The sequence below is a fragment of the Python bivittatus genome, unplaced genomic scaffold (genome assembly GCF_059951505.1).
Source record: "Python bivittatus isolate LINGU-HERP-01145 unplaced genomic scaffold, Pbiv_v1 ctg000330_np1212, whole genome shotgun sequence".
Classification (NCBI taxonomy): Eukaryota; Metazoa; Chordata; class Lepidosauria; order Squamata; family Pythonidae; genus Python; species Python bivittatus.
The window spans coordinates 58,581,097-58,608,319 of record NW_028277058.1 but is presented as its reverse complement, the minus strand read 5'-3'; the positions used below and the strand labels follow the sequence as shown (position 1 = coordinate 58,608,319).

General features: G+C 44.6%; 1 protein-coding gene across 2 annotated transcripts in view; it reads right to left on the bottom strand.

Moving 5' to 3' along the window:
• The window catches only part of PRKCQ (protein kinase C theta), a 41,732-nt gene extending 16,226 nt beyond the window's left edge, over positions 1 to 25,506 (bottom strand). Inside the window, exons 1-9 of one of the 2 annotated variants that reach the window (XM_007441292.4) lie at positions 25,141 to 25,506; positions 9,760 to 9,885; positions 6,732 to 6,931; positions 6,410 to 6,470; positions 4,834 to 4,996; positions 3,867 to 3,898; positions 2,571 to 2,656; positions 1,570 to 1,699; positions 52 to 161 (exon numbers count right to left, since the gene is read on the bottom strand). In XM_007441292.4, coding sequence (XP_007441354.2) covers positions 52 to 161; positions 1,570 to 1,699; positions 2,571 to 2,656; positions 3,867 to 3,898; positions 4,834 to 4,996; positions 6,410 to 6,470; positions 6,732 to 6,931; positions 9,760 to 9,877 — 900 coding nt within the window. In that variant the 5' untranslated portion in view covers positions 9,878 to 9,885; positions 25,141 to 25,506. Of the gene's footprint in view, positions 1 to 51; positions 162 to 1,569; positions 1,700 to 2,570; positions 2,657 to 3,866; positions 3,899 to 4,833; positions 4,997 to 6,409; positions 6,471 to 6,731; positions 6,932 to 9,759; positions 9,886 to 25,140 lie in introns of those variants that run through there. The other variant, XM_025175065.2, reaches the window with a different exon arrangement.
• Between the last annotated feature and the right edge of the window lie 1,717 nt (positions 25,507 to 27,223).

The following is a 27,223-nucleotide window of genomic DNA, read 5'->3' as shown; positions in this document are numbered from 1 at the left end:
CTGAAATCATTTTTCTTTACAAAACAGCCACAGGACCTTCCACTTACTCACCTGTTGACTGCTTTCAATCAATGCCAACGCTTCTGCCATGAGTTTTTGGTTTACCCCACAGAGATTCGCCACCTTGGTTTGGCACTTGTGATGGACGTTCATGGTGCAGGCTGCAAGGGAAAGACCAAGTCACCAATCAGGCTTCTGGCTTCAAAACTGCTTGCAAGACATTTGTTTTTAAACTTGTAGAGGTTACGTTCTTGTGCCCAAACTGCACCTTGCTTTATTGTTTTCATTTTCTAACACTTTATTGCTAAATCGTTTGCCGCCTTGTCAGGACGTAAATTAAAGTACAGTGGCCGTAAATGGGATGCTGGGTTTAAAAAGCTGCAGCAAAGGATTGATAAAAGCATCTACTGCCCCAGCAAGATGAACAATGTGCATGTTTTTGTGGAACAGAGTCCACCGTGCTTGAGAAAACAGGCCCAGATCTGTAGGAAGAGCACAAGAATCCCATAGAAGAGAATATATGTAGCTCAAGGTTGAACTGAGGAATCCTTGATGCTCTCTGAGCTCGGTTGTGCACTGATGATGTTACCTAGTTGCGTAATGAAACGTCTGCAAGCAAACAACCAAGCTCAGAGAGCACCAAGGACTCCACAGGACCTGAAGGTGCAGAAAAGTTTTTGGCAGAGGCTGCTGATTTAGGGCCTCGGGCATCTGCTGCTGCTGGAATCAAATCTGGTTTGATCAACTAGGGAGCAAATCGCCCAGCTTCTTCTCCACAAACTCTGGATTGAGAGCTGGGGAGGGGAAAAGCAGGTGGGGAGGGAAAGAGGCTCGTAGTGGGCCCAAGGGACATCCTGGAGATGCCCCACTTATATCCTTGCAACAGGAGGTTGAACAGAAATCATGGCGTTTACATGACTGCACCATCATGGATGTGTCATCCTCTCCTCCCCTTGGCCTCTCCCCCCACGGACAATCACAGCATAGAAGATGAAAGAGGCCACAGAACAGGGTTCTCATGGTGGAACGAGGATTGTTTCTAGATCAGGGATTGGCAACGTTTTGACACGGATCACAATGGGTAGGGGGCTGAGATAACCTGGATGGGCTTCAGCCCGTGGGCAGGTTGGAATCTCCTATTTTTTAATTCCTGGTCGAGAGGAATGTCTCCACGTAACACGCTGCGGCCAAAACTAGCAGACCTGGGCTGCCCAATGCCCAGATGACCGCTGGAGGGTGGCAAAGAGATTCAGCAACGTCTAACTTTGCTGCCCTCGTGTGGCTATCTGGATTTTTTGCACCTTAGCCTGGATAGCCTCAGCTTAATGCGGATATTGAATTCATCCATGCTCAGGGTTAGCAGCCCACAGCAAAGCATAAACTTCCCAAATGGGCTTATTTTGCATAACATGCTAAACCCAGAAAAATCAGTGACGGAACTCAACGCGGGGGACAAACGCCTCCGCTCTCAAAATTTTGAGATTTTCTATCTCAAAATGCTCAGCGTCACGCTGGAAGGGGGGAACCCACCAAATCTATTTCTCCAACGCATCGGGAACCTCAACTCACCGTCGCATTTTAAGCCCTGCCGCGCCAGGCCCCAGAGCAGCGTTCCACAATGGTCGCAGAAGGTGGGGCTTTTATAATTATATACCTTGAAGCGATGGGGCATGTCAATCTTAAACCTTTCCTTGTGGAACTGGAAGGAAGAGGGGGAACAAAAGGTTTAATACGTTCCTGTAGCTTTGTTGGGTGACCGTACAGAAATAGTTTGCCTTAGTCTGCTTTTGGGCTCCGTCGGCCTCTGCGAATCTCAGAAATGCCACTCCGATTGCATTCAGCGCGGAAGCTGATGCTTTGCCAGACAAAGGCTATGATTTTTGCTTCCGAGCGGGGCTGCAGAATTGACAACTTCTAGAGGCCCCCTCCAGCATGAGTAAAGGTGATGCGTGCAAGGCAATTTCTTTTAACGTATCTGTAGGGCTGTGGGTTCCAAACCTTGGATTACACTTTACACAAGGGTTGCACCACTGTGGCTGGACTGAGGGCCCCACTGGGCTCTGTACGGCATGCCGAGGGCCACGCTCCAAAAATAACCAAGTACAGCCGACGGCTGCATTCCACAACTCAACCAGATCAGATAATAGTAATAATAATAATTATTATTATTATTTAAACTTGCACGCCACCCAACTCTCAACGACTCTGGGTGACTCACAACAATCGAACAAAGAAATTACGATAAAATCAATAAAACCTAAAAGAACTGGCAGATGATTCACACAACACACTAACCTTAGTTAGGGTTGGGTTTATGTGGTTTATTGTACTGTGGATTACTTCAGGAACCAGGTTAAACCTGTGGCTACATTCGCACTCCACACAATGGTTATTAAATTGCTTTTGGGGGGACTTCTCATAGTACCCTGGGGTAGTAACTAAAAGAACTGGATTCACACAGTGTGCTAAGACACAGAAAATCAAACCAAGGTTATCATAACCAGGTTCAGCACCTTGTGTGTCATGTGACTCTAGCTGCTAAGTCACAAAAACCACACCCCCATACCTACCATCGTTTCTCTACTATTGATGGCCGATCCGGTACATTTTGCAATGATTTTGTCGATGCATTTCTTGTGAATGGCAGCGTTGCACTCTGGCGGGAAAGGAGATGCTCTTCACTAAAAAGTTGCAGAGGTGATATGGAAGGACCACGACAAAAATTGCAATTATTGTACACACTGTTGGGCAGAAAACCTCCAGGATGCCCAAAGGAGACAATCCAGTTTGGATCCAGTCCAGGGTGACCACTGGGTTTGGTCAAAGAAGTCAAGGTGCCACGTAAAAAACAAGCAGAGCTCTGATCATGCCAGCATGACCTCCATCTTGACTTTTTTGACCACACCCAGCAGAATCCCTGGGCCCAACTGTGCACTTAGGGGCAGAACCATCAAAATAGTGCATTTTCCCTTCTTCTCTGAGATCTTACAGCAGAAGTCTCTCGTGGAATTCCCAGATATTCCTTTTTTCCCCCTTCCTTTTTTTCCCCAGGTTCAGCCTTGCAAAAAATTTACCTCTAGAACTGCTGCAGGCTGCTGAGGCTCAGAGGCCAGAGCTAGCTGAGGGCCCCCCCCTAAAAGATAGGTAAGGAGTTGGGGGACAGGGATTCCCAACCTGGCCTCTCCAGTCTCAGGAGCAATCACTGAGACCCTTCTAAATTTTGCCCCCATCATCATTTTGATGTGATGGAAGGAGAACCCAATTACATCTATACAGCTAAATGTAGCTCTGGTATTGAATTCATCGATAATGTCAGTTAAATCTAAATTTAAACAAGGGTTAGGGTTTAAATTCAAATTTTCATTCTTTTGGGACCGCAGTTCCTAGCATGGTACTCAAAGAGAAACTGTAACTGTCAATCTGAAAAAAGGGTTGACTTATTTTAAAGTTTGAGATGGTTCGAGTTTAGAGGGGCAGAACACGGCACCAAGTAATGCTATATTCTGACTAATACGGAAAGCTGAAAGTCTCAATCCAATCAGAAAATAATTTCTCCCTTGATTCTGGCTTCTCACTCTGAGACTAATTTCTCCCCTTGAAGACCCTAAGAAAAACAGAAAACCCTAAAATGTCTATCTTTTATCCCAGAGACCACCAATGGCTTGGAACTGTGTTGTGAAAACTGTGAAAATATGAACAGGATTGTAACACTTTAAGAAAAAAATGCTTGCTTTGTTTCTATGCAGGAGTTTCTGTGATTACTTAATCTCTTTCATTCTCAGACTTTCAGCAGAGCAGTAAGAAATATCACACAGCTATGGTAACCATCAACCTTAAAATTAATATCATATACTGAAAGATCTTACGCCTGCACTGATAACCTTGCTTGTTAAGGCCCCTGGAATAAAAAGGAAAAAACAGTATTAATATAAAACAGATTTCAGATCGTGCCAGCATTTGAGAAAAGTGACTTAAAAACAACAACAATAAATGCAGTGAATTGTGTCCTGGCTTATTGAATTTAACTTGCCAAATTAAAACAATAAATTTGATTCAGAAGATAAAAAGTTCTGGGGCACCTGCAGAAGGCCGATTTATCCAATCAGAAAAGCAAACAGAGAACCTGATTTTGATGATTTAGTTCAGCTTTCTAAATCCCATTCGCCCATCAGATTGGTTCAGATTAGGAAACTGAATTGGATTGGATCATATCCGGATCAAAGAAGGACTCCCAACTGTTGAATGGAATTGGTCTGCTTTTTCAAATTCAAAACTTTTGGCCAATGGATTGTAACAGTTCTCAGCAGGAAGCTGCATATCTCAATCCCTGATCAATCAAGGGATGCTGTTGAGGTCCTATATTTGGGTCTGGGTGGGGATGAAGAAGCTTCAACTTAACCCTGATAAGACTAAGTATCTATGGATGCATAGTTCTTCCAGAGCTGGAGATTCTCCATCTGTTTCTGATGGTTCTTCTCCATACTATACAGAACTGAAAACTTTTGACCAATGGATTGTAACAGCTCTCAACAGGAAGCTGCATATCTCAATCCCTGATCAATCAAGGGATGCTGTTGAGGTCCATCTAAAACTCTTTGGGTCTGGGTGGGGATGAAGACGCTTCAACCCTGATAAGACTAAGTATCTATGGATGCATAGTTCTTCCAGAGCTGGAGATTCTCCAGCTGCTTCTGATGGTTCTTCCTCCTACAGAACTGAAAACTTTGGACCAATGGATTGTAACAGCTCTCCATAGGAGCATGTTCATGTTAGGAAAGAAAGTTGTATCCTGCCCTTCACAGACCAAGCCCAAAAGGATCCCCTCGGTCGTACCAGACAAATTCATGGCACACAGAACAGAACGTAGGCTGGGGAAAGAAAGTAGCTGTAAACTCGTGACACTTGACATTATGAATCTTGGCTTGCTTAATAGCTCCTCTTCGCTGATGTAGCGAGAAAAAACCCTCCTTTTCACAGTCGATAAACCCTGGATCATCTGAGCACAAGACAGAAAAAGAGAAAGGTAGTTCTGATGAAGAAATCTGGTGGTCATGCTATGAACAAAAATAACACGTATTTAAATCAGCGTGAAAAACTGTCAAGAAACACCCCAGCTGATAAAAATAGTGAGGCACACTTCCTAAAATCTCTAGAGCCATCGTTACTGTCAGCAGAATTTTAGCGGTGCTCATGTTATTTCTGGACTTCGCCAGTAAAGTGTGTGATGGAGATTATACTTTTCACTGTCCCCCCGTAATAAAATTCCCTGCTTGTGGAAAAAACCAGCCATGTCAAGAAGAAGGGGGTTTGTTTATATTTGCTCTTCATGAGCTGGATATCTTCATGTAGGGTGCATTAAACACAATCTCCCCACTTCATAACTAAAACATGGGCTTCATGGAGCAAAAAACTCAAAACTCTTCTGGAGGTTGCCGGATCACAATTCCCATCATCCCCAACTAAAAGTGATTCTGCTGAGGCTGATGGGCATTGTTGACCATCAACCAGGACAAGGTCAGCAGTTCTCAAATTGAGATATCAACTATGATTTCCTTCTGCTTCCTTTTGGGGCCTTTGGCTCAGGTTGATGAGCTAGGACGACTCTGTGTCCAGACAACATAGTTCATGCTAAATTCTGATTAAGAAAACTGAGTCTGCGTGATCCACTGAGCCCAAACAAATGTTGCCATCTTGACTTTTTTGACCACAACCTGTAGAGACCCCTCCCTATATGGCTTAATGTGGTGGTCCGGCTCATACAACATGCTGTGAACTTTGGCTGCGTTTCCACAAATCCCACATCCCATTTTAGCCTAATCCAGCTTGCTAGGGGAATCCTACCCTGATTTAGAGCAGTTCCCATAAGTGCTATGAGATGTCGAAAGAGATGCCATCATCCCATTAAGAAACTTGGTTTTAGCCTAATGAAGATGGTGATGTGAAACAAACGGCCTCAGATTTTTATAGCAGAAGTGACGGTCATGTGAAAAGGACTCAGCCTTTCTTTGAAGCCCTCACCCATGATTGATAAAAGTCCATTTTGAGGCAGGAAATACACAGCATCTGTACAGGGAGAACTTAAATGGATAAATATGTGGAAGAATGGAGTGCTGAAAAATAGCCACAGGGGTCTGAATCAGCTCTTTGGGTACAAGAAGATCTTGTTAGAAAAAGGAAAACAGAGAAAATTACACACCCCTTAATTCTAGTAGAGAAGGCTTGGAGCACTTTAAACCAGCATTTTCCCTTTTCTGCAGCTCTGATATGTTTTTTTATTTCAAAGTATTCTTTTAACTGTGCTTTAATGTCATGCATTTTCAAAGAGTTGTGGTCAAACCTGAACTTTTGGGCAGGGATGGGGTGAAATGCTAAAAGCACTGAAAATAACATGAGCAGTATTGATACTTGCCGGTGCTTTCCAAAAAGTATCTCGCGTTCATTAACATCCTTCCTTGGGGTTTTAGTTCTAGCTGAAAGAGAAGACAATGAAATAAAATAAAAAAGGAAATTGGGATGTACTCAGAGATATTTTTGGTCCCATTGTTGCTGATAATTTCTTTTTAATGATGTACTCTGCCCAGAGTTGTAAACTGGGTGGTTTACAAATGTGATGGAAGGAAGGGAGGGAGGGAGGGAAGGACAGAAGGACGGAGGGAAGGACGGATGGGCGGACGGACCCATTCTATCAAAGGTTTTAGAAGTTAATGCAGGTCCAAGGTGTTGAAACTTACCCAAATTTCAATTTTCCCATTACTTCTGTTGCACTTTTCTGCAACTAGGTTGAGTTCCACGGTTGTTTCGGAGACCATCTCCGCGCTCTTGTCCTTCACAACAATGTACATGACCCGGCCCTTGTGGATGTGGGCATCGAAAGTGCTGTTCCAAGGGGGATACATCGTTGGCTTCTTCTGGATATACACTTGGCCTTTCTCTAGGATCAACAGTAATTCCTTCTTTATATGCATAATGCTACCAAAACATAGCAAACATTGCAGAACACCTACTAAATGGGTAACTCCAGGCCTACAACTCCTCTCTCTTCCTCTGTCTCAGAGATGGATTCTCTACTATCAATTTTTCTCAGTTTCTCATTTTCCCATTCTTTATTCCAGGTCCTCATCAACTGGAGAAACCTTCAGGTAATACAGTGTGAATTCATAAGCATGTCTGTGCACATATTTCTTGTGCTTTTAGACAACTAGGTTGCAGAACATGTGTTTAAATACGCCTCGCGTGCACTTTTTCCAAAGATACTTTTTCTAACAATGCATTTTCATATGCTAGTTTCATTAAGATACACACCTTGGTGTGTATTTTTCCCCTGACAGAACTGTTTCTGTTTTGCTTTGCTTAAGAGAGAGAGTGTGAAACTATGAAGGAGTTTTTTGTCTTCGCAGAGCACGATGCCTCTTTTGATCCCCCAACGTACCTCTGGTTATTTCATTTCTTTAAAATAACAGAATATTCTTCGTTCTGCCTTCCAAGTCAGTTTATAAGGAAAAAGAGAAACTGAAAAGAAATTGTTATGTTGAAAGAGGAAAGTGGGGAGGGGGTGGGTGGGGGGTCCCTAATAATCCAGCACTTGAACACAAAGGAAGAAAAAAATATAATTGGACAAACTGGAGCTCAGACTGTCTCCAAGAGCCGCCCCACAGATAGCACAGGGCAGTAATCTAACCCAGAACTTGGCAAAACACGAAGAAAGGCAATTCATCTACGAAAGACAGCATTTAAAGGCATATTGGATATTTTCTGCACAGAAATTTTGTGAGGACAAATAGGTGTTCCAGGGCACGGGGTATCTAGATCAGGGTTTCTCAAACTTGGCAACTTTAAGAGCTGTGGACTCCTTAAAGTTGCCAAGTCTGCCAAGGGGAAAAAAGTCAGATCTGATTAATCAAATCTGACAAATTCACAAAAACGAGAACCTGAGAGAAACCAAAACTGATCATTCACCTGCCCCTAGTTTTGTGGGCACTCCTTTCCGTTATTTCAGCCACAGCATAAATGCCACGATTCTCAAGTTTTCTTCGTGTGTTTGTTCCTTGGCCAGCAGGCTATTCCGGAGCATATGTACGTGCGCCCATGTGTGCAAACCGCATTAATTCCCCTGACCTTTCTGTGCCTGACCAAGTGTTTTTCTGCATTAACTGGAGTTATTTTTAGCTTGCCACTCCTCTTGAATTACAATTTAACCAACGGAGCTGTACAAGTGGATATGTTAACAGCATTTTTCTCCAACAGAATGCAATAGAAGGCAGTTACTTTATTAGGACGATGGAGAACATTTCTAACCTTGAAGCAAGCATGTCTTATTTTATACCCTCTACTCCAGTGTTTCTCAACCTTAGCCACTTTAAGATGAGTGGACTTCAACTCCCAGAAGTCCCCAGCCAGCCCAACAAGGAGCTTGCATTCCAATGGTGCACCCTTGCTGTCATCCTGTTTGGTGACAGCCTCTAATCTTGGGCATGCCTTCTACGGACGTTAACACTGGCACATGATGCTAAGGTTAATTAGTGCTGGCTGGGGACTTCTGGGAGTTGAAGTCCACTCATCTTAAAGTGGCTAAGGTTGAGAAACCCTGCTCTACTCTGAGCAGGGTGTAGTCAAGTGGGTGGCCTCAACAATGCAGCCAAAGCCCTGCATGTGTTTTATCTGCATCACACATTAAAAAAATAGGCGGAACTTTGATTGCACCACTGCAGGCCCCATCTTGACTTTTTTGACCATACCTGCGGGCACCCCTGACTTTAAGCTTTAAAAGCGTACAGTTGTATGTATGTGCAGAACAGCAATGAAAGATGGTGGTCAGAGGTGTCCAGAGTGGGGGGAACGGGGGGGGGAATGATAAAAGCCGCCTTGCATTGTTGCAACTCGAGCTCCACCCTTTCTGCCCATCTGTTGTGTCCTTGCACACACAACAGAAAACAAGGAGCTTGCATTCCAATGGTGCACCCTTGCTGTCATCCTGTTTGGTGACAGCCTCTAATCTTGGGCATGCCTTCTACGGACGTTAACACTGGCACATGATGCTAAGGTTAATTAGTTAACCCCTTTCTAATGTTGTTTGGTGCTTAGCATATTCTGCAAAGCAGCTCATTCCGTTTACACGGTTCAATGTTCTTTGCAGACATAGATAAACCTATGGTATGAATGAAGCCAAATGCAAAAAAACCCCAGCCCAATATTCTGACGTTTATTTTCATGGGAACCCGTATCAGAACGTCTTCAATCAAATCCAGCTGTCAATAAATAAAAACATGGGACACTTTCAAAGACAGCTGATTCCTTCCAAAGTTTTTTAAGCACGTGGCTTTCTTAAAAAGGCATGCTGGAAGACTGAAAGTTGAGCCGGAGGAAGGATGGCTTGGGAATTGGCTTTTATATAGTCTACTCCATCTGGTCCTTTTTGAACTTGCAATCCTCCCTGGCTCGCTTTTGCTCAGTCTCCAGAGAGAAGAAATGGAGATCGGGGTGAAAAAAAAAAAAACTTGAGAGGTGGATAAGTGTGAGCGGGAAGATGACCAGTGTGAAAAAGATTAAATAGCCAGTCTCTGTCTCTTCTTTCTTCATTGAGATTCAGAGCCTTACTCAAGGTTAGGGTCAAAGCGCAAGAGAAAATAACACCGTAACTTATAGTTGAAACTCACACCACGTCGGCGGAGGCTCCGATTTCTCGCCGAAATCCAAGGGACCAGAAAGCCTCCGACTAACACCCAACCCCAAAGATGCCCGGACAGAAAAGCGCACGCTTACCAGCCTCCACGGCCTCCTTCACCATCACGGCACAATAGGGATCGATCACGTCCCCTTGCGAAGGGAGGTAGGGGCCACTGTCATAGTTGGACAGGCCAATCCGTAGAAAGGGTGACATGGCGAGTCCTACAGGTGATTAGAAAACATTGGTTAGTGCAGTGTTTCTCAACCTTGGCCACTTTAAGCTGCATGGACTTCAACTCCCAGAATTCCCCAGCCAGCACTGCTGGCTGGGGAATTCTGGGAGTTGAAGTCCATGCAGCTTAAAGTGGCCAAGGTTGAGAAACACTGGGTTAGTGGATGAGTCTAAAAACCGCTGGGGTTTTATCACAAGCACGCAACATAGTCACCGCTTATCCATGGTCGCAGCACTTCCCCTTTCCTGCTTCCCAACAAGCTGACTTAGCAAAAGTTGGCCAGCCAGCTGTTCCTAAGATGCCACAGTGGTCTGGGAGTGCATCACTGGAAAAGGGCCATCAAGAACCAGGAGGAACATTTGACAGCTGGGTGCAACCTTCTCTAAAGCGGGCTTGAAGGGAGCTCTTGGCTACTGCGGCAAGGGAAAAAATAGTGTGTCCTTAGGAAACCTTGCAGACGTTAATGTTTAAGGACAGAGGGAAAGACACATGTTACTTACGGTGGACTTAGGGACATTCCAGAGGTGACCTTTGGGCTTAAATATGAGTTTGTCAAGGGTTAAATAGGATGTTTATATCCGGGATGGTGTGATATTAGCTAGTTAGCAGGACCTTGAATTAATGGCCCTTGGGGAAGCGGGGGAGGAGATATAATATGCAATAAAAATAACCTTTTAAGCTTTTGCAGCTAAACGCAAAGGGCAAAAACAGATTCAGCAGCCAACCAGTTAGCAAACACCTTCATCGCCTACAGCTTAAGCCTGGGCTGCAGAAAAAGGGAAGGGCCACAGGATGGCAGTAATGGGAACCAGGAAACTCTCTGCTGCTTTCTAGCGCAGTGTTTCTCAACCTCAGCGACGGTAAGATGCGTGGACTTCAACTCCCAGAATTCCCTAGCCAGCAGTGCTGGCTAAGGAATTCTGGGAGTTGAAGTCCACACATCTTAATGTCGCTGAGGTTGAGAAACACTGCTCTAGTGTAAACAGCTTGTCACACTCTGGTGTGCCAGCTTTATTTCTTTGCACACACCTGCACAAACCCTCCAAAATTAAGTTTTGTTACATTTGTCAACTTTGCAATTAAAATTGGTTGTTTCTGTATTTTCCTTTCCTTTTTTTTTTTGGCAAACAGATGTTCACCCTGCACATACCAATGACGGGGATTCTCTGCATGTGATGGGGAAAAACATTCATCTGTGCATCATGTTTGTTATACAAGGGTCAAAAATAAACCAGATGGTGTCTCTTCCAGCCAAGTGACAATCTGACCCGTCACTGTCCTGCCCCTCTGATCGTTCTTTTAACTCTTTTAATTTTTTCAAAAGCCTTTTGAAAATTACTTTCAGCGTTTCAACTTTTCTTTTTCAAAAAACTGAAACGAAAAGTCAAGCCCGTCAGAAGAGGCTACTTCATTGCAGGAACAACCAACCTCAGGCTTTTTGAAAGACAACAATACTTCTTTACGTTCCTTGCCATTTTTATTTCTTTAAGAACAGCAATTTGGACCAAGCCGAAATAGGATTGGGGTAGTAATACCACAGGCTCTTTTAGAAACCTAAGCTTTGCTTTTAGCCTTATGTGAAGAAGAAAGGGGGGATATAAATGTAACAAATAAATAAAATAAATATTTCTTAAAAAAAAAAAACCTGGAAGACTAGAAGCTTGAAAATGTGGATACATTTAAAATGGAAGAAAGTTAAACATTTTAGGGTATTAGCATATATGGTCATGGGGCAAAAACCAGGAAGAAATTAAACATTTTTTTTTTTTTTTACTGAAGTTAAACATGTTATACTGATAGCTATGGTTAGCAGCAACATCTCTAAAAGCTGTTGCAGAATGTTAATGTTTAAAGTGACAGATGTGGGGAATTATTAATAGCACGGGAGTAGCCTTGATAATTGCATTGACTTCCTTTGATTCACATTCAATTAAAACTAAGTCAAATTTTATTGTCTTGTGGATTTTTGTATCCACAAATTGCCTCCTTTCCTTTCCTGCCCCATTTCTTCGTCTTGGCCCATGCTCTAAGCTGGTGTCTCTCAAGCTTGGCAGCTTTAAGATGCGAGGATGTCAATTCCCAGAATTCCCCAGCCAGCTGGCTGGGGAATTCTGGGAATTAACGTCCACGCATCTTAAAGCTGCCAAGCTTGAGAAACGCTGATCTAAGCCATCTCCAAGGAAGGTCGGAGCACAGACGTTTGTGAAACAAATGCTAACAAGGATGGGGAACAATGATTTCATAGCTGACGGGCAGAGTTACTTGTTTTCCAAATGTTCAAAGTTTTCCAAAGTGACCGTGTTGTTCTCGCCTTTGATGCTACATTGAAACAAGAAAAGCCGAGGTTTCTGAGAGAACGTGATCACTCACAGTAGCTATTTAGAGTTCGTTTGGGTTTGGGGGGCTAAAACCCAAAGATCCCAATTAGAACCTCATATAAAAGACAGAAATTAAATAATTCTAAATGCAGGGATTGATTTCATCAACTCTTGCTGCAAGGAACTACGATTAGAACTCCTGCTGCGTCAACGACTGCCACTTATAATGGTTTCGTTGCTTTCTCTATGCCCAGCCTACAGTCAGGGCAAAGAAAAATGATCTTAGCACAACAGAGAAGTAAATAAATAAAGTCAATATCCTGGCAGACACTGGCTCCTTCTGGTTACCCTGAGCTTTATTACAGCAGCATGATTTAAGGTGAAGAGAAGTCAGTTCAGAAGTGCTATTATTAAATATGGTAAGTGGGGCCCAGGAATCTTTGCTGATCCAAAGCTGTTTTTCGGGAAGGGAAGCAATAGATCTTCTTTGGTCCACCCATCACCACCTGCTGACATGCAGGAAGAGAGCCGTGCTCGTCTCATGATATCCAAAAATCAGGAGGAGTCTGGCTGCACTTTTTCAGACTAGATTAATAAAATTAATTTAGCTACCAGACTCCTTTTGACATGTGCCAACATGAAACTTTCATTCAGAATCGGGGGGGGGGAGCAAATATAAGTTAAAACTAGCAACAAAAGGGCAAATCTGGGTTAAAACTAACCCCCCCCAACAAATCCAGGTTAAAATGAATCCCCCAAAAGCCAAACTAGGTTAACACTATAGTAACAACAAAAAAGCAAATCTGGGTTAAAACTAACTCCTCCCCAAACAAATCCAGGTTAAAATGAATCCCCCAGAAGCAAATCTAGGTTAAAACTAACAACAAAAAAGCAAATCCAGGTTAAAACTCCCCCTGCCCCCCTACAAAGCAAGTCCATGGCATTTGCACCACATACTAAGTGTGGTAAGTTTTAACTCTGGCTGGCTGGGACAACATGTTGCAATTGTATGAATCTAGTCAGAAACGACAGGATTACAAGAAACCCTTCCCAGGGGTGAGGGGAGGAAAAATTAAGCCTGGTTCTTTCTTAAGCCCTACATGGGGAGGTACAAGATTGCCCTTACTTTGGACACCGAAGTGGCAATTGAATTTTTCATATCCACCCTCACCAAACCATTTTCTCTGGCAAAGAGGCCATCAAAGAAGGAACAAAACCCCAACAGAAATTTCTCAGCAGGGACCTATCACAGTTCCTTGGCCAAATGGCTTGAGAACAAGTCCTCAAAACTGCCGGTCCATGCTGGGGGAAGCTTAATTTCTCTCTGTTAAAGGCACATCTGAGCTGGGCAAGATGTCCATGCCAGCCCATTAGCAACGTATGCCACAAGTGTAACAATCAAGCAGAAGAAATGAAGAAAACAGGCCACGGATGCATTCTTGGTTCAAGGTAAGATCTGCTTCATTTGGGCCACCTCCATTGTTGCCTGGTTCAGCTTTCAAGAGCCAATCAGGGCTGGGTTGCGAGGCAGGAAAATCAAGTTATCAGCACAAACGCAGAGTGGGGAAAACAATCAGCATCGGGGTGTTGATGAAGTACAGTTTCCAGCATCCCTGATGACAGTTTGCTGATCAGATCTGCTGGCTGTCCTGGTTCAGAAGATCTTGAAAGGGTCTGAGTTCTACACTCCTTAGCTTTATTTTATTTATTATTAAATGTCTTTCCACCTTTTGGGTTATAGGACAGTATGACACTCAGGGCAGTTTACAACACTTAGAATGCAAAGTATAAAACATAAAAACAACACAGTTATCATCAGAGTAACATTAAAACCAGGATAATTCAAGTCAATTTATGTAACAATGAAAAACCTAGTGGATTTTTTAAAAAACATTTTCTTGAATCGTGGGAGAATGGGGGACAAAGACACCTTCTAGGGGAGAGTGTTTGCTTCTGGCAGAAAAAGTATCTTCAGAAGAGCATCTCCTGCTGATCTAAATAACTGGCAAGCTGGTTTAGGGAGAAGCTCTGTCTCAGACAATCAGACCTTAAACCATACAGGAGTTTAAAGAGCAATGCATGGTTAGCATTTGACATGAGAAGAGATAATGAAGAAATTGAAGTGGTACATAGCTTCTTCCTTTTAGGATCAAATGTCAATAGAAGAGGAATCAGCAGTCAAGAAATAGACCACAGACTAGCACCTGTTAGAGCAGCCATGAAGGCCCTGGAAAAGTTATTCAGATGCTGTGATGTGTCTCTACCTACAAAGATCAGAATTGTACAAGCCATAGTATTCCCTGTCACCCTCTATGGAAGTGAAAGTTGGACTTTAAAAAAGCAAGATAGGAAGAGTATTGGTGCCTATGAACTTTGGTGTTGGAGAAGACTCCTGAGAATACCATGGACAGCCAAGAAAACAAACTGATGGATGGTCAAACAAATCAACCCAGAGTTCTTACTTAATCAATCAGGGTCAAATGCCAAATTATTATATTTTGGACACATTAAACAAAGACTTCTCATCCATGATACTAGGAAAGGTAGAAGGAAGGAGAAAAAGATGGTGGATGGACTCAGTTTACAACAGTGAAGGATGCACTGTTCAAAGATCTGAAGGACCAGATTGGGGACAAATTGTCCAGGAGAACATCTATCTATGTGGCTGCTAAAAGTTGGCTGTGACTTGATGGCACATCAGCAATCAATCGCATCAAATATTTGACAAAAACTTCAGATCTTTTAGTACCAGCACCATATGATCCTTGTAGATTATTACTCAAGCATCATCTAACAATTAAAACAAAAAAAGAACAAATAACTTGCCTTCACTTATAACTGCTAGCTATGCTAAGCTACCTAGCCACAGGAAAGTCTGCAGCCAGGGTCACCAGCTTCAAAATGGCAGGTGCAACCTGGTAATCAAAGCCCCACCTTTTTTAATGGGTGTCACCTGCATGGCAAGCAGGTGAAAAGGGGTGGGACTTCCATTGCACAGTCATACTCATCATTTTGAACCTAGCAAATACCCCTGCAGCCAAACTTTGATTAAATGTCGCTCTTCTGCTTTTCCAGAGAATAGGCATAGCATGAGAGCCAATTTGGTGCAGTGGTTAAAGGCACTGGACTAGAAACCAGGAGACTGTGAGTTCTAGTCCTGCCTTAGACAGGAAGCCAGCTGGGGGGCCTTGGGCCAGTCCCTCTCTCTTAGCCCTGAGAAGAACAGCAAACCACTTCTGAAAATTTTCCCAAGAAAACTGCAGGGATTTGTCCACATCGTCACCAGGAGTCATGATTGATTTGAGGGCACCTCCCCCCACCCCCCCAAAAAAGTACTACCTAATTTCAGCTAATGTGCAGGTGAGTAACTGTCAATCAGTTCCATCTTTGCCAATTTATCATGGTACATGATAAGGAAACATTGTGTAGGTCAGTTGCAGGTTACAATTGTGAAAATGCAATTCCTAATTTGCATTCCAACTAAAATTGAAACTAGCCAGTTGTCAAACATTGTTTTTCTCCTTTTCCTTACTCTCTCTCTCTCTCAATCTTTTCTGAGCAAGTGTTCTGGAAAACTTGCAATTAAATACAGGTAGTTCCTGAGTTAAGAATGCCCGGTTTAAGGACGACCCATAGTTAAGAGAGTCTACTGTAGCAAAACTCAAGTTAAATACACAATGATTTGAGTTAAATACCCAATGGTTTGAGTTCATTACGCAACACAACTTATACACTATTATACAATAACACTGTTCCGACTTACGTACAAATTCGACTTAAGGACAGACCTTGGGAACAGAACTTGTTCTTAAACTGGAGACTATCTGTATAAGGCTTCAGTTGGCCAAAAAACCTGCCCAACCCTGTGCCTTGGTGATTTTAGATAAAGGGTTGTCCAAATTTGGATGAATGGATGAGGAAAGCCAATTGATTAGTGATTTGCTCTAAACTCAACACAGTGCAGAAAGAATAGAAGTGCCCTGACTGGGTGCACGGTGCATTTTAGCTTGGCCCTGACAAATTACAGGGCCTAACCTGGCATTCTTGAATTAAAGTGGCCAGGATACCCCCCGCCCCAGACATTTCTGTGCCCTCTTGGGGCTTAAGGCTTACAGAACCAGAAGAAAAAAGCAGCATTTTCAGGTAAACAGGAGTCTCACAACATCTCTTTTTTTACCGCAGAGCTTCAGAACTGTTTGTGCCAGCACTTTCCACCTGAGAATGGAAAATAAGCTGTACTTCCTATAATTAAAAAGCAGCTTTAGCAGAGGCCAAAGTATCTGGTTTCGGACACTGGATCGATCTCACGCTCACACCTTGGGATTAGGTGTGACTCGACCTATCCGTGCCATTCCTTTGGGAGCACTCTCTCTCCCTAAACTGGCCTAGTTTTAACCACCTTTTTTCTGCCAACAAGCTAAGTCTGTAAAAGGGGCCGTTTCCCTGGTGCGGATGGACGGAGGAGTCTTCTAGCCCTGGAGAAGCATTCATTGGCTCACCGGTGTTCAGATGACCCAGGTGTAGGGGGTGGTTTTTTGTGGGGCAAGAATGGCAAATAAAAGGGGAGATAAATCTGGGGTGCAAAGAGGAATTCTAGCCCTTCATTAGGGTTGTCTAGCTCTCTCAACGGCTGGGAAGCTGGGTCCTAACTGGGGTGGGGGGATGAGAGCCAGTCTTTTCTTCCTTTGTGGTAGCCCCTTTCGAAAACCCCACATGTCCAGGAAATGCCTTCTCCTTCATGGGACAATCTTTCAGGAGATCATGCTTGGTCTTCTCCAGAACAAGCACTCTGGTTCCTCCCACCCTTCCTTGTATGACTTCTCTTTTCAGAAGAAAGACCATCCCTGCTCTGATGCTCTGAACTTGTACCAAGAATCAAAACTGAAACTGGTCAGCCTCTTCATTCCTTTAATCATTTGTTTATCTTCTTTCCCTCCCTCCCTCTGCTCCTTCCTTCCTTCCTTCCTTTTCTCATCTCTCCTTCCTTCCTTCCTTCCCTCCCAACAGTTCAGCATCATCCTGAAACAGTACCCGCCTACATTATGCCACATACGTATACATATATACGTATATGTATATTTCATATACATGCATATAGCCATGTATATGAAACTGGATGATTGGTTCTGCTAATTCGGCATCAACCATAGCTACTGCCTTGCTGGGGATTATGGGAAATGAAATCCAACACATTTGGAAGGCACTAGGCTGGAGAATGTTGGTCTGTTGTATTCCAGGATTGTAAGCAAGCTTCCTTCCTTGCTGGGGACTGCACTTGGGAACGGTGGCAGGCACAAATGGAAGAGCTAACTCAAGTTTCACACTCTTACATTTATGGGTTTTGAAACATTTCTGGGACTTCGTGATAATAATTTCCTATCTTTAAAAAAAACATATTATGAACACTCCCCACTTGTTTTTAAAAAATGGAAGATCCCCATTCCAGGAGCAAGGGAAATGCCTATCTATCCACCCAAGTTGAAGAAAAAAAGCAAGAGAGAAGAGAAAACTTTTTAAAAAGGGGAGTCGGGCAGCCTATAAATTGAATAAATAAGTAAGACACACTCCAATTCTTCTTCACTCCAATTCTCTCTCTTTGAAGTTTGCTGCTAATGCAGATTTTTAAGTCACCGATGCAGGCCTGCTTAGCAGGCAAGTAAAACCAAATCTGTAAATCTCAATTTTCACTAAGAATAAAGAGGAAGCACTTTTAAAATAATTGCTTGCAGCTTATCAGTGAGCAAGAATTCATCTGCAACTTGCTTCACTCAATGGCCAAGGATGTGTTTTGGTTGCTAAAAGTCCCAGATCATTATGCTGGTAGTGATTTTTTTCAGTTTACAACTTTGGAAAGAAATCCCATTAAAGGAGAATAATTTAAACACACACACACACACCCCAAAGCTGTCTTTAATAGCTCCTACACCAGTGTTTCGCAACCTTGGCAGCTTTAAGGTACGTGGACTTCAACTCCCAGAATTCCCCAGCCCAACCAGCTGGTTGGGCTGGGGAATTCTGGGAGTTGAAGTCCACATATCTTAAAGTTTTCAAGGTTGAGAAACACTGTTCTAGACTCTATGAATGGAATATATGAAGCAATTCTTCATCAGGGGAACAACAGGCCTGCAGATGGGGGGCTGGGAGTATTTTTTTTCTGATTAAATGGTATGGACCGGGCCACCCCACAATTCTTCAGCAGCCCCCTCACTTTGTGGCAAGCTGTGGTCTTGAAGAGTAAAGCTAACAAAATTCATGTGAGTGATTATTCGCAGCAGGTGCTGTTAAAAGAACAGGAATACAACCTCTAAATAAAGCAAGCCATTCTCTCCAGCTTCTTTCCGAATCCACTTTTCATCTGCTTGTACAATGAAATATCTGCCAGGGTAGATCTGTTCCAGAATTGGGAGAGAGACTGATTTAATTTGCATCCGAAGGTGAAATCTAACCTCACTTTTTTAAACAGATATGCAAGTTGAACTTTCACAAAACCTGAAACGCTCAGTACTCTGAATTAGCATTCATCAAGGCAGAATAACACGCAGTACGAAAAGTCTGTCATGCACAAAATCAGATTATATGCAGGAGAGTTGCTTTCAAAACCTATGTACGTTACAGCAAATGGCAAAGGAAAATACATCTGTGGAGAAAGGTGCCCCGAATTTTTAATACAAGTTTTTTTTTTTTAGTTGTAAAGTTTGACGAATGGAATTTGAAAAACTTGTGAAATGAACCAACTTGCCCATCGCTCGTCTGGTCCAGATGGTGGGTCCCACACACAAGGTGTCGACACTGAGAACAGAATTCAGGGGTCTCCACAGGGGGTGGTCAAATAAGTCAAGATGGTGGCCACGTGAGTGCACTCGAAACACTGCAAATAAAAATGGGGCGGGGCTTTGATTGCATCCTCCTGGCTGCCATCTTAACTTTTTTGCCACATTCTGAACACGCCTGAGACTGATTTAGAGCCCTTCATTTGAATGACAAGTGACAGAGCTCATGATTTAAGTCTGATTGTACTCTGTGAGCCTTTTCTGACAGATCTGAGTTTTAGAACTTGAAGTGAATTCTGCAATGAGACTGACTTGGGTTCCTCTCTCCTGACTTCTGAAAGCAAGACAGATTCAGCATCTAAGCCAGTGTTTCTCAACCTTGGCAACTTGAAGATGGGTGGAGTTCAACTCCCAGAATTCCCCAGCCAGCCATGCTGGCTGGGGAATTCTGGGAGTTGAAGTCCACCCATCTTCAAGTTGCCAAGGGTGAGAAACATGCTGGCTGGGGAATTCTGGGAGTTGAAGTCCACCCATCTTCAAGTTGCCAAGGGTGAGAAACATGCTGGCTGGGGAATTCTGGGAGTTGAAGTCCACCCATCTTCAAGTTGCCAAGGGTGAGAAACATGCTGGCTGGGGAATTCTGGGAGTTGAAGTCCACCCATCTTCAAGTTGCCAAGGGTGAGAAACATGCTGGCTGGGGAATTCTGGGAGTTGAAGTCCACACGTCTTAAAGTCACCATGGCTGAACACTGCTCTAAGAGACGCATTTTGAAACAATATTCATTTGAGAACTTTTTTGTTTTTAATTTTGAATACCTTTTGGATTTTGGGGAGTGGCTTCGTAGCGGTGCAAGGAAGGGACTTTTTACTCAAACGTTCTTTTCTCTAAAAAAAAAGTTACTCGGCATCCAGTTTCCATTATGTGTGTTGGTGCATTACATCTCAGGATGAAGAAAGATATTCGGGGGACGCTAATTATGTTCTTTTTGTCGCCCATCAGACGGATTTTGGACGGCCCCAGGTTTGTACCATCCCTTGCAGGTCAGCAAGACTTAAGATGCCCAACTTTTGGTAAAATCCAGCTCTCCCTTTTAACTGTTAGGTTACGGAATACACGCTCGCTGTTTTATGGTGTATGTGGCTGCTTTTTAATTTTCTACATTCTACATGTTTGTCTTTTAACCGCAATCACAAGCTAAATTAAACAAAGAGAAGCCAAAACCATTTCTGTAAGGAATTACTGAAATTTGGCAAAGAGAATCATTCTACGTCGGCGGAAAGTAATTTTACACTTCTGGTGTTAAAGGAGTGGATTTAAGGGATGCGTTATTGAGTTTTGAAATGTCTTTCTGTTGTAAACAGGGGAAATGGAGCAAAATGTTTGTTTATGAACTAGACTTAATCCTACATTAAAGGACTGAGCTAGTACTGTGTTAATAATATAGTATATGAATTCCTCTTTCTTTAGTTTTAGTTCATTTTTAACCACTATTATGCATTCTTTTTCTCTTTCTTTAGTTTTAGTTCATTTTTAACCACCATTATGTATTCATTTCTTTTTTAATTTTATTTATCTTTTTTAACGGTTGTATTACTCCTATTTTCTTTTGTGGATTATATTTTGATAGTGGTATTTTACCATACTACAATTAAGAATAACAACAATGAACCAGCCAGAATTTTGAGCAGAGTTTCTTACTACTGATTTGTGCCTATAGTTTTCAAAAACCAGAGAACAAATTACTTGCAGCAGAATTGTCTGTTTTTGTTGTTTCATTCAAACAGTTCAATTTCCTGGAACGTCTGCCTTTGACAGACATTTCCTGGCCCAACCACTTCCAGAGACTCAGCCGGTCTCTCTTCAGCATCACGGCCCCACAATTCACAATATTGTACAGGCAGAAGAGAAAGAGGTTTGCCTGCCTGGCCGAGCATTTCAAAGGGGAACACACACACACACACACACACACACACACAGAACCCAACAGAAATTCACAACTGATCCAGCTGAATCAACAGCTCTGCTGGCCCCCCAATCTTGCATTTCCACAATGCCCCCCTTCCATGCTTCCTATTTCATTGACTGAAAATCTTTAGGGGTCGTTATCCTGCCCAGAAATGGAACTTTCAAGGGGACATACCACAATTCTGAAATAATTTTGCAACACAAGCAAAAAGCCTAGACCACGAGGGAAAAAACAATCTGGGTCGTACCCATCAACTGGTCCTTGAGTGAAATAGCACTACTACTAATAAACCAGCTGACAGCATAAAGCAAAAATGTTCTCTATATCTTAGAAGCCCTACCAAAGTCGTCAATATAGCCCCAAAGGCAGGAAATCAACCATTTTTTGACACTCAACCTTCTATAGGCTTGGTTCACACAATAGGTCAACTAGGTTAGAATGGTTCGGGGTAGTTTGTTGTTCCATATATTGTGGGAACCTAGTCATTGGGTTGGCTCCTGTCTACAGCAAGCTTAAATGGTCCCACAGCATAGCCCTCTGTGTAGTAGAGCCCATCACGTATCCTCTTTGACGGAGTGACATCCTAACCAATCAGGGTTCCTGCATGAATGAAAAAACCCTAAATATTTATCTTAAAGCACGGGTCATCTTAGTCACACTTACCCTGAAAACATAACCATTGTTGGGTATTACTAGTAAGCATTATTCTGCTATGTGTTCTCACAGTTAGTAAATCTGCACATCCGGGTGTTTGAAGAGTACACCCAAATGCCAGGAGCATCACAACTACTTTGTCTCTCAGATTTAACCTGTTTGAGGACTCATAGCCAGAGATTACAGCCACAGGAGTGGGCGGCTGTGAACCACCATTTTAGATTTCCCACAGTCCCCTGGGTAATATTACATCAGAGGCATTATGGGATTTTTAATGACTCCTTTAGACCCAAGGTGCAACTCAGTTTGGGACTTCATGGGTTCAGCCCTAGATCTTAGCTGTGTGTTGAACTCAAAGGGGACGAATGAATGATGCATTTTCTCAGGCCAGGATCTTCAACATCGCATTTTGAGAATATATGATGGGCAAACCAGCATGCAAACTGGCAAGACCATTCTACCCTTTCAGTGTGTTCTCTACCACCTGCTTACTTCTGGCTGGATTCGCACAACCCTCTTATAACCTGGCTCCCCCACTGATCCACCTTCTTGCTTTGCACAATGCACTGAACTGAACAGCTCCCCCAAAGTGCTAAGAGTCACACACAACCTCTCCCAAGCTTAACGCTAACCCAGCTTTGCCCAGTGGAGTCTGGTTTGCAAGCATGTTTTGCATAATCACCCTTTGTTTTGCCCACCCCATGCAAGCAGAAGGCCTTGGCCGCGGGCAGCCAACATTTTTGTTTTCAAAAGCTGCCTTTGGGGCCCGCATGAGACGCCCGGCCAGAAAGGTGATGCTGGAGGCTGTGCGGTATGCAAGCTCCCTGTTGGATCTGCTTTTATTTAAAATGTCCCAAAAGCCCACAGGTGGGCAGGGAGGCCCTGTGGCCTGCCAAGAAGGTGGTGTTGGGCACACTTGCTGCACCTAAGGGGCAAAAGGCTTTAAAAAGAAGCTTTATATTTCAGATTCAGTAGGTTGGACCCCAAAACACACACGCATTTCCAGAGAATGCCCCCTCTGGAGGCATCTTATGATGCTGAGCCCCAAATGAGCAAATCAAGTAGAAGAATGCTACGCAGAATGTTCCACTGTGATGTCCACACACACCACTTGCAACGGACTGACACACCAGCTGGGTTTGCCCAGTGCATTTCACCAGGCCCGTTAAAGCCCTGATGGTTGCATCTACCGAACAGGCAATGTGTTACTTGTGTGTGTATGGATATGTGTGTGCATGTAGCTTTGGGTGTTGTACAAAACCACCCTGTTGAGTAAGTTTAGCGTTCAGTGCCCTGCGTGGTCCTAGAAAATGGCTTAATTCAATAACCCCATCAACCGTGTTTGGCAAATGCCATCTTTAAGTCCGCCAGACACTCCATACACTTTCTTGCACACCATTTACGCACCTCAATGTACTCTCAGATTCCACCCATACACACTTTCCACACCCATAGATTCCTTTCCCTACCACCAACTCCCACCTCCCACTTTGAGCAATAAGCAGCTTCTCTAACTTTATTTCCATCCGCCAAAGTTTATATGGCTGCATGTCTGCTGGTTACACATCTAGCAGAGACCCAACAGGTTTGCACAACCCTAGGTGATGTAACAGCAAGGTTACATGTGTGCGCAGCCCCTAAAGGTGGATTCCCTGCTGCAATGGGGAAATATCTTCTACAAAGAAAATTTCCCCCTCCCGCAGTGGAGAGCCCTAATCTCCTAAATTTCCTGCATTCCATCATTAAGCTGGCTTTATCAAGATTTCTCTCTGTGGATCAGCTGAAACCCACTCTCTTGTAACTTTAACCCATGACACTTTGTTCTGAGTTCTGCGACAGCAAAACATGCTTTTTCTTCTTTGACAGGCACCAACCATTGAATTATTTGAAAGGGATTATTCTGTCTGCTCCCCTCACCCCACCCCCTGTCTCTAAACCCTGAAGCCCTTCTTAGAAAATGAGTTTTTCCCTTTTCCTTCTCATCTTTGCAACCATCTTCTTAACATTCAGCACGCAGAGCTGAACGCAGCGTTCTGAAGGAAGGGTGGCACGAAATGAAATGAAATATTTATTTATTTGATTTATGTAGCTGCCCCCTCCAAACTGTACGACGTGGGGTGGTGCACAATTAAAAACAAAAGGAACAGAAATAAGGCTATCATAAAATATAACAAAACTTGTACCGGCAATTCCGCCAAGGCCATTAATTCAACAAAGAAAACCATTGCATTGCATGGGATCACAGATCTTCCTGGCCCAGTGCCTGGCGGAACAGCCAGGTCTTGGAGGCTTTAAGAAAAGCAGGCATGACTGGGGCCCTCTGTATCTTGGGGAAATGTTGTTCCATAGGGCAAATGCAGTGACAGAGAAGGCACGTTGGCTGGATCCCAAAATATGACACAATCAAAGTGCCAGTCACTTGTAGCAATTTGGAAAATGAGGAGGGACATCTAATTGCACCCCTGCTTTTCTGATCAGCAAAATTGAGAAACGAGTTACGAGCCCCCCAGGTTCTTTGCCCAGGCCAACAGATTCCTTTGAAAACCCCTTTCGGCTCCCTGCTTCCAATATATTTCTTTCTCCATCATTTCTTCACCCATTTTCACTGAAGTTGCTTTAGTCCTCTTTACAGTTCTTCCATGTGTAAACAGGACTAAAGCAACTTTTGAGAAATAACCAGATAAACAAACACTACATAGTAAATGCTATGCCAAGGAACCACTGAAAACCCTTACAATCATATTCTCCTACACAGAAGAAATCTCATGGTCTATTTCCCCCTCAAAGGAACCACATTTTGATTCCTTTCTAGAGTCCCAATAATGTTGAAGCACATTGAATTTCTGGGGAGGGATGGCTGTTCCAACACTGGGGGTAGCGGTTGAGATGTCCCACCTCCAAAAACCCTTAAAAGAGGGAACTTGGAGAAAGCCCACTTTTCTTGGAGAAAACCCACTTTTCTTGATTTAACTGGGTGGGGAGAAAGAATTGGGAGTCAGCAGTCCTGCAGATACCCGGGTCCTGAGCTACAAATGTTGACAACAAGCACCTTGAATTGCACTTGGTAGCCAAATTCATCCAAAACACAGAATGGTCTTTTGCAGCTGTGTTCACACATGCTTAACCTTAAATTCAGGTTAACAGAACACCGCGGCTGTTCACATGGGCGGCTCTGCCCAAGGAAATACACCCTGTTAGGGGTGAATGTGACGGTGTGGTTCACACAACTTGCAAAGAAAACACCAGCGTGCTCTCCTACATCATGCAGATGCCCAGACTTAGCCACTCAGTTATGGTCTAGTCTAGTTTAATGTGCGAACCAGCCTAGATCAGGCATCTTGGCATTGTCCCCATTGCTAGCCTCCTCATTAAGGGCTCTCTCACTCTGCACCAGCCATTAAAAACAAGATAGATGGCTCTCATCTATGAACTTCTGTAAATCGACATTTATAAGCCACCGAAGATGATGGAGAAAGGGCCACGTTGTCCCCACCTAGCCCCAACCTCCTTTCTCTCTTTCAGACAGGACACTCACCAAACTCCCCAGCACGGAACTTCTCACAGGCATCCAAGCGAGGTTGCCAACTTCCCAGAAAAGAAGGGCCCCAAAACTGCGGCTTTGGCCCTTGAGGCAGCTAACAGACGGTCCAATCTAAGACGTCCTCGTCCTGCGCAAGGCTCTGGGGAGAAGCGCAGCGGCCGGGCTGGTTTAAAGGCTGGCGACCCCGCCTCTGGGCCTGAAGCCGCCCCGGTCCAGATCCGAAGCGGGGACAGAGCCGGCACCCACAGCGGCGGCCAGTGAAGAAGGAAATCCGAACTCCAACGGACGTAACCCGGTTTGCGACTGCACGAATCACCCCGCCGCCCCCCCAGGCGCAAGCGAAGCCCGCTCTGGCTTCTTCTCGGGCGGCGGGCCAAGGAGGGGAAGGGAGGGGAGGCGAGCCCCTGCCGCCCGCGCAGCGCCGGCGAGTTTCCAGCGGGGAGCGCTCAGCCCCGCGGCAGCCTCGCGCGGAGGGGTCGGGCGGGGGCTGCCGACCTCGCGGGCCGGCCGGGCGGCCGGCCGCCCTCCGCTCCGGGCCAGGCTGCCCCTTACCTGCTCCGTGCCCGCCGAGCTCCTCTGCCCCTCGCCCGTCCTCCGCGCCGACGCGCGCCCGAGCGGGCCCTCCGGAGGCTCCTGCGGCGGCGGCGCGGCGGCGGCACCTGCTGCTCTCAGTCAGCCCGCCAGCCGGGGGCCCCCGCCCCCGTCCCCGTCCCCGCCGCCCCCTCTCGCCGCTGTCGCCGCCTCCGGTGGCAGAGCCGGCGCCGCGGAACAGCGGAGGCCGGCTGGCCGGGGGCCCGGGCGGCGGGGGGCCCCATCGGCGGCCGCGGGCTCGCTCGAGGTCCGGGGGGGGGTCCGGCCGCTTCCTCTTCTGGGTCTCTCACCCGCCTGGCTGCAGCGTTCCCCAGGAGTCGCCCGCAGGATGAACTCAGAGCGGAGGAGGAGGAGGAGAAGAGGAAGAGAGGGAAGAGGAGCGGGGGGAGAAGGAAGGAGGAAGAGGAAGAAGAGGAAGAGGAGTGGAGGAGGATGAAGGAAGAAGGCGGCGAAGGAGTCTTGCCTATAATCTTTACACTAGTTTTCTCCTCTGCATAGGTAGGTCCAGGAAGATGGTACTTCCAGCCCGTTTCTCAGGCCAACCTACCCCGCAGGATTGTTGGGAAGCTAAAATTAAACTTAAGAGAGACCTGGAACCCTCGCGAAAAAAAAATTCCTAAAAGCTGAGTTTTCCGGGGGAGGGGGGAAGCAGGATACAACAACAACGACAACGACAACGACAACACTTGGACAGCTCACATCCTGCGACGATACCTGGAACCCCATCAGACGACCCCATCTGCCTCTCCCAGGTCCTTGGGAAGGACTCGATGGGTGGACAGAAATGCCAGATCCAGTCTAAACCTCTGGCTGACTGTGCAGTCAACAGTAACAGCAATAGGCACACACACACACGTGTGGAAAAATAATTCCGAGGAGGTGTCTTCAGATACACTGTCCCGATCATTGCGAAGAGAAAAGAACAACAGGCGTAATTTGTAAAGCTGATGACTGAGGAAACTGGAGAAAGAGTAATCTGGGGTCTTCTAGATGTTATTGGATTACAGCTCCCATCATCCCTGTCCATAAACTATGCTGGAAATTGGAGTCCTGCAAAATCTGGGGGCCACAGTTTCTTCACCCCACACTCTTCTTCACTTTGATCTGTGAACCGCCCAGAGTTGCTGGGAGTCAGGTGGTGTAAAAAATTAAAATCAGTAACCAAATACATTTATATAAGGCAGTATTTCTCAACCTGGGCTCCTTGAGGACGTATGGACTTCAACTCCCAGAATTCCCCAACCAGCCAGGAATTCTGGGAGTTGAAGTCCACACGTCTTCAAGTGGCCAAGGTTGAGAAGTAGTGGTATAAGAGAATAAAGATGCTTATTTAAAAGCAGAGGAACTCAATTTTTACAGCCCCCAAAAACTTCATATCAGAGCAATTGAATCTTCCTGGACTCAAAGCTAGGCAATCTTCATGGCTACAAATCTTCATGAATTGTATGAGATACCCACTTCAAGAGTTTTGGAAGGGGAGGGGGGC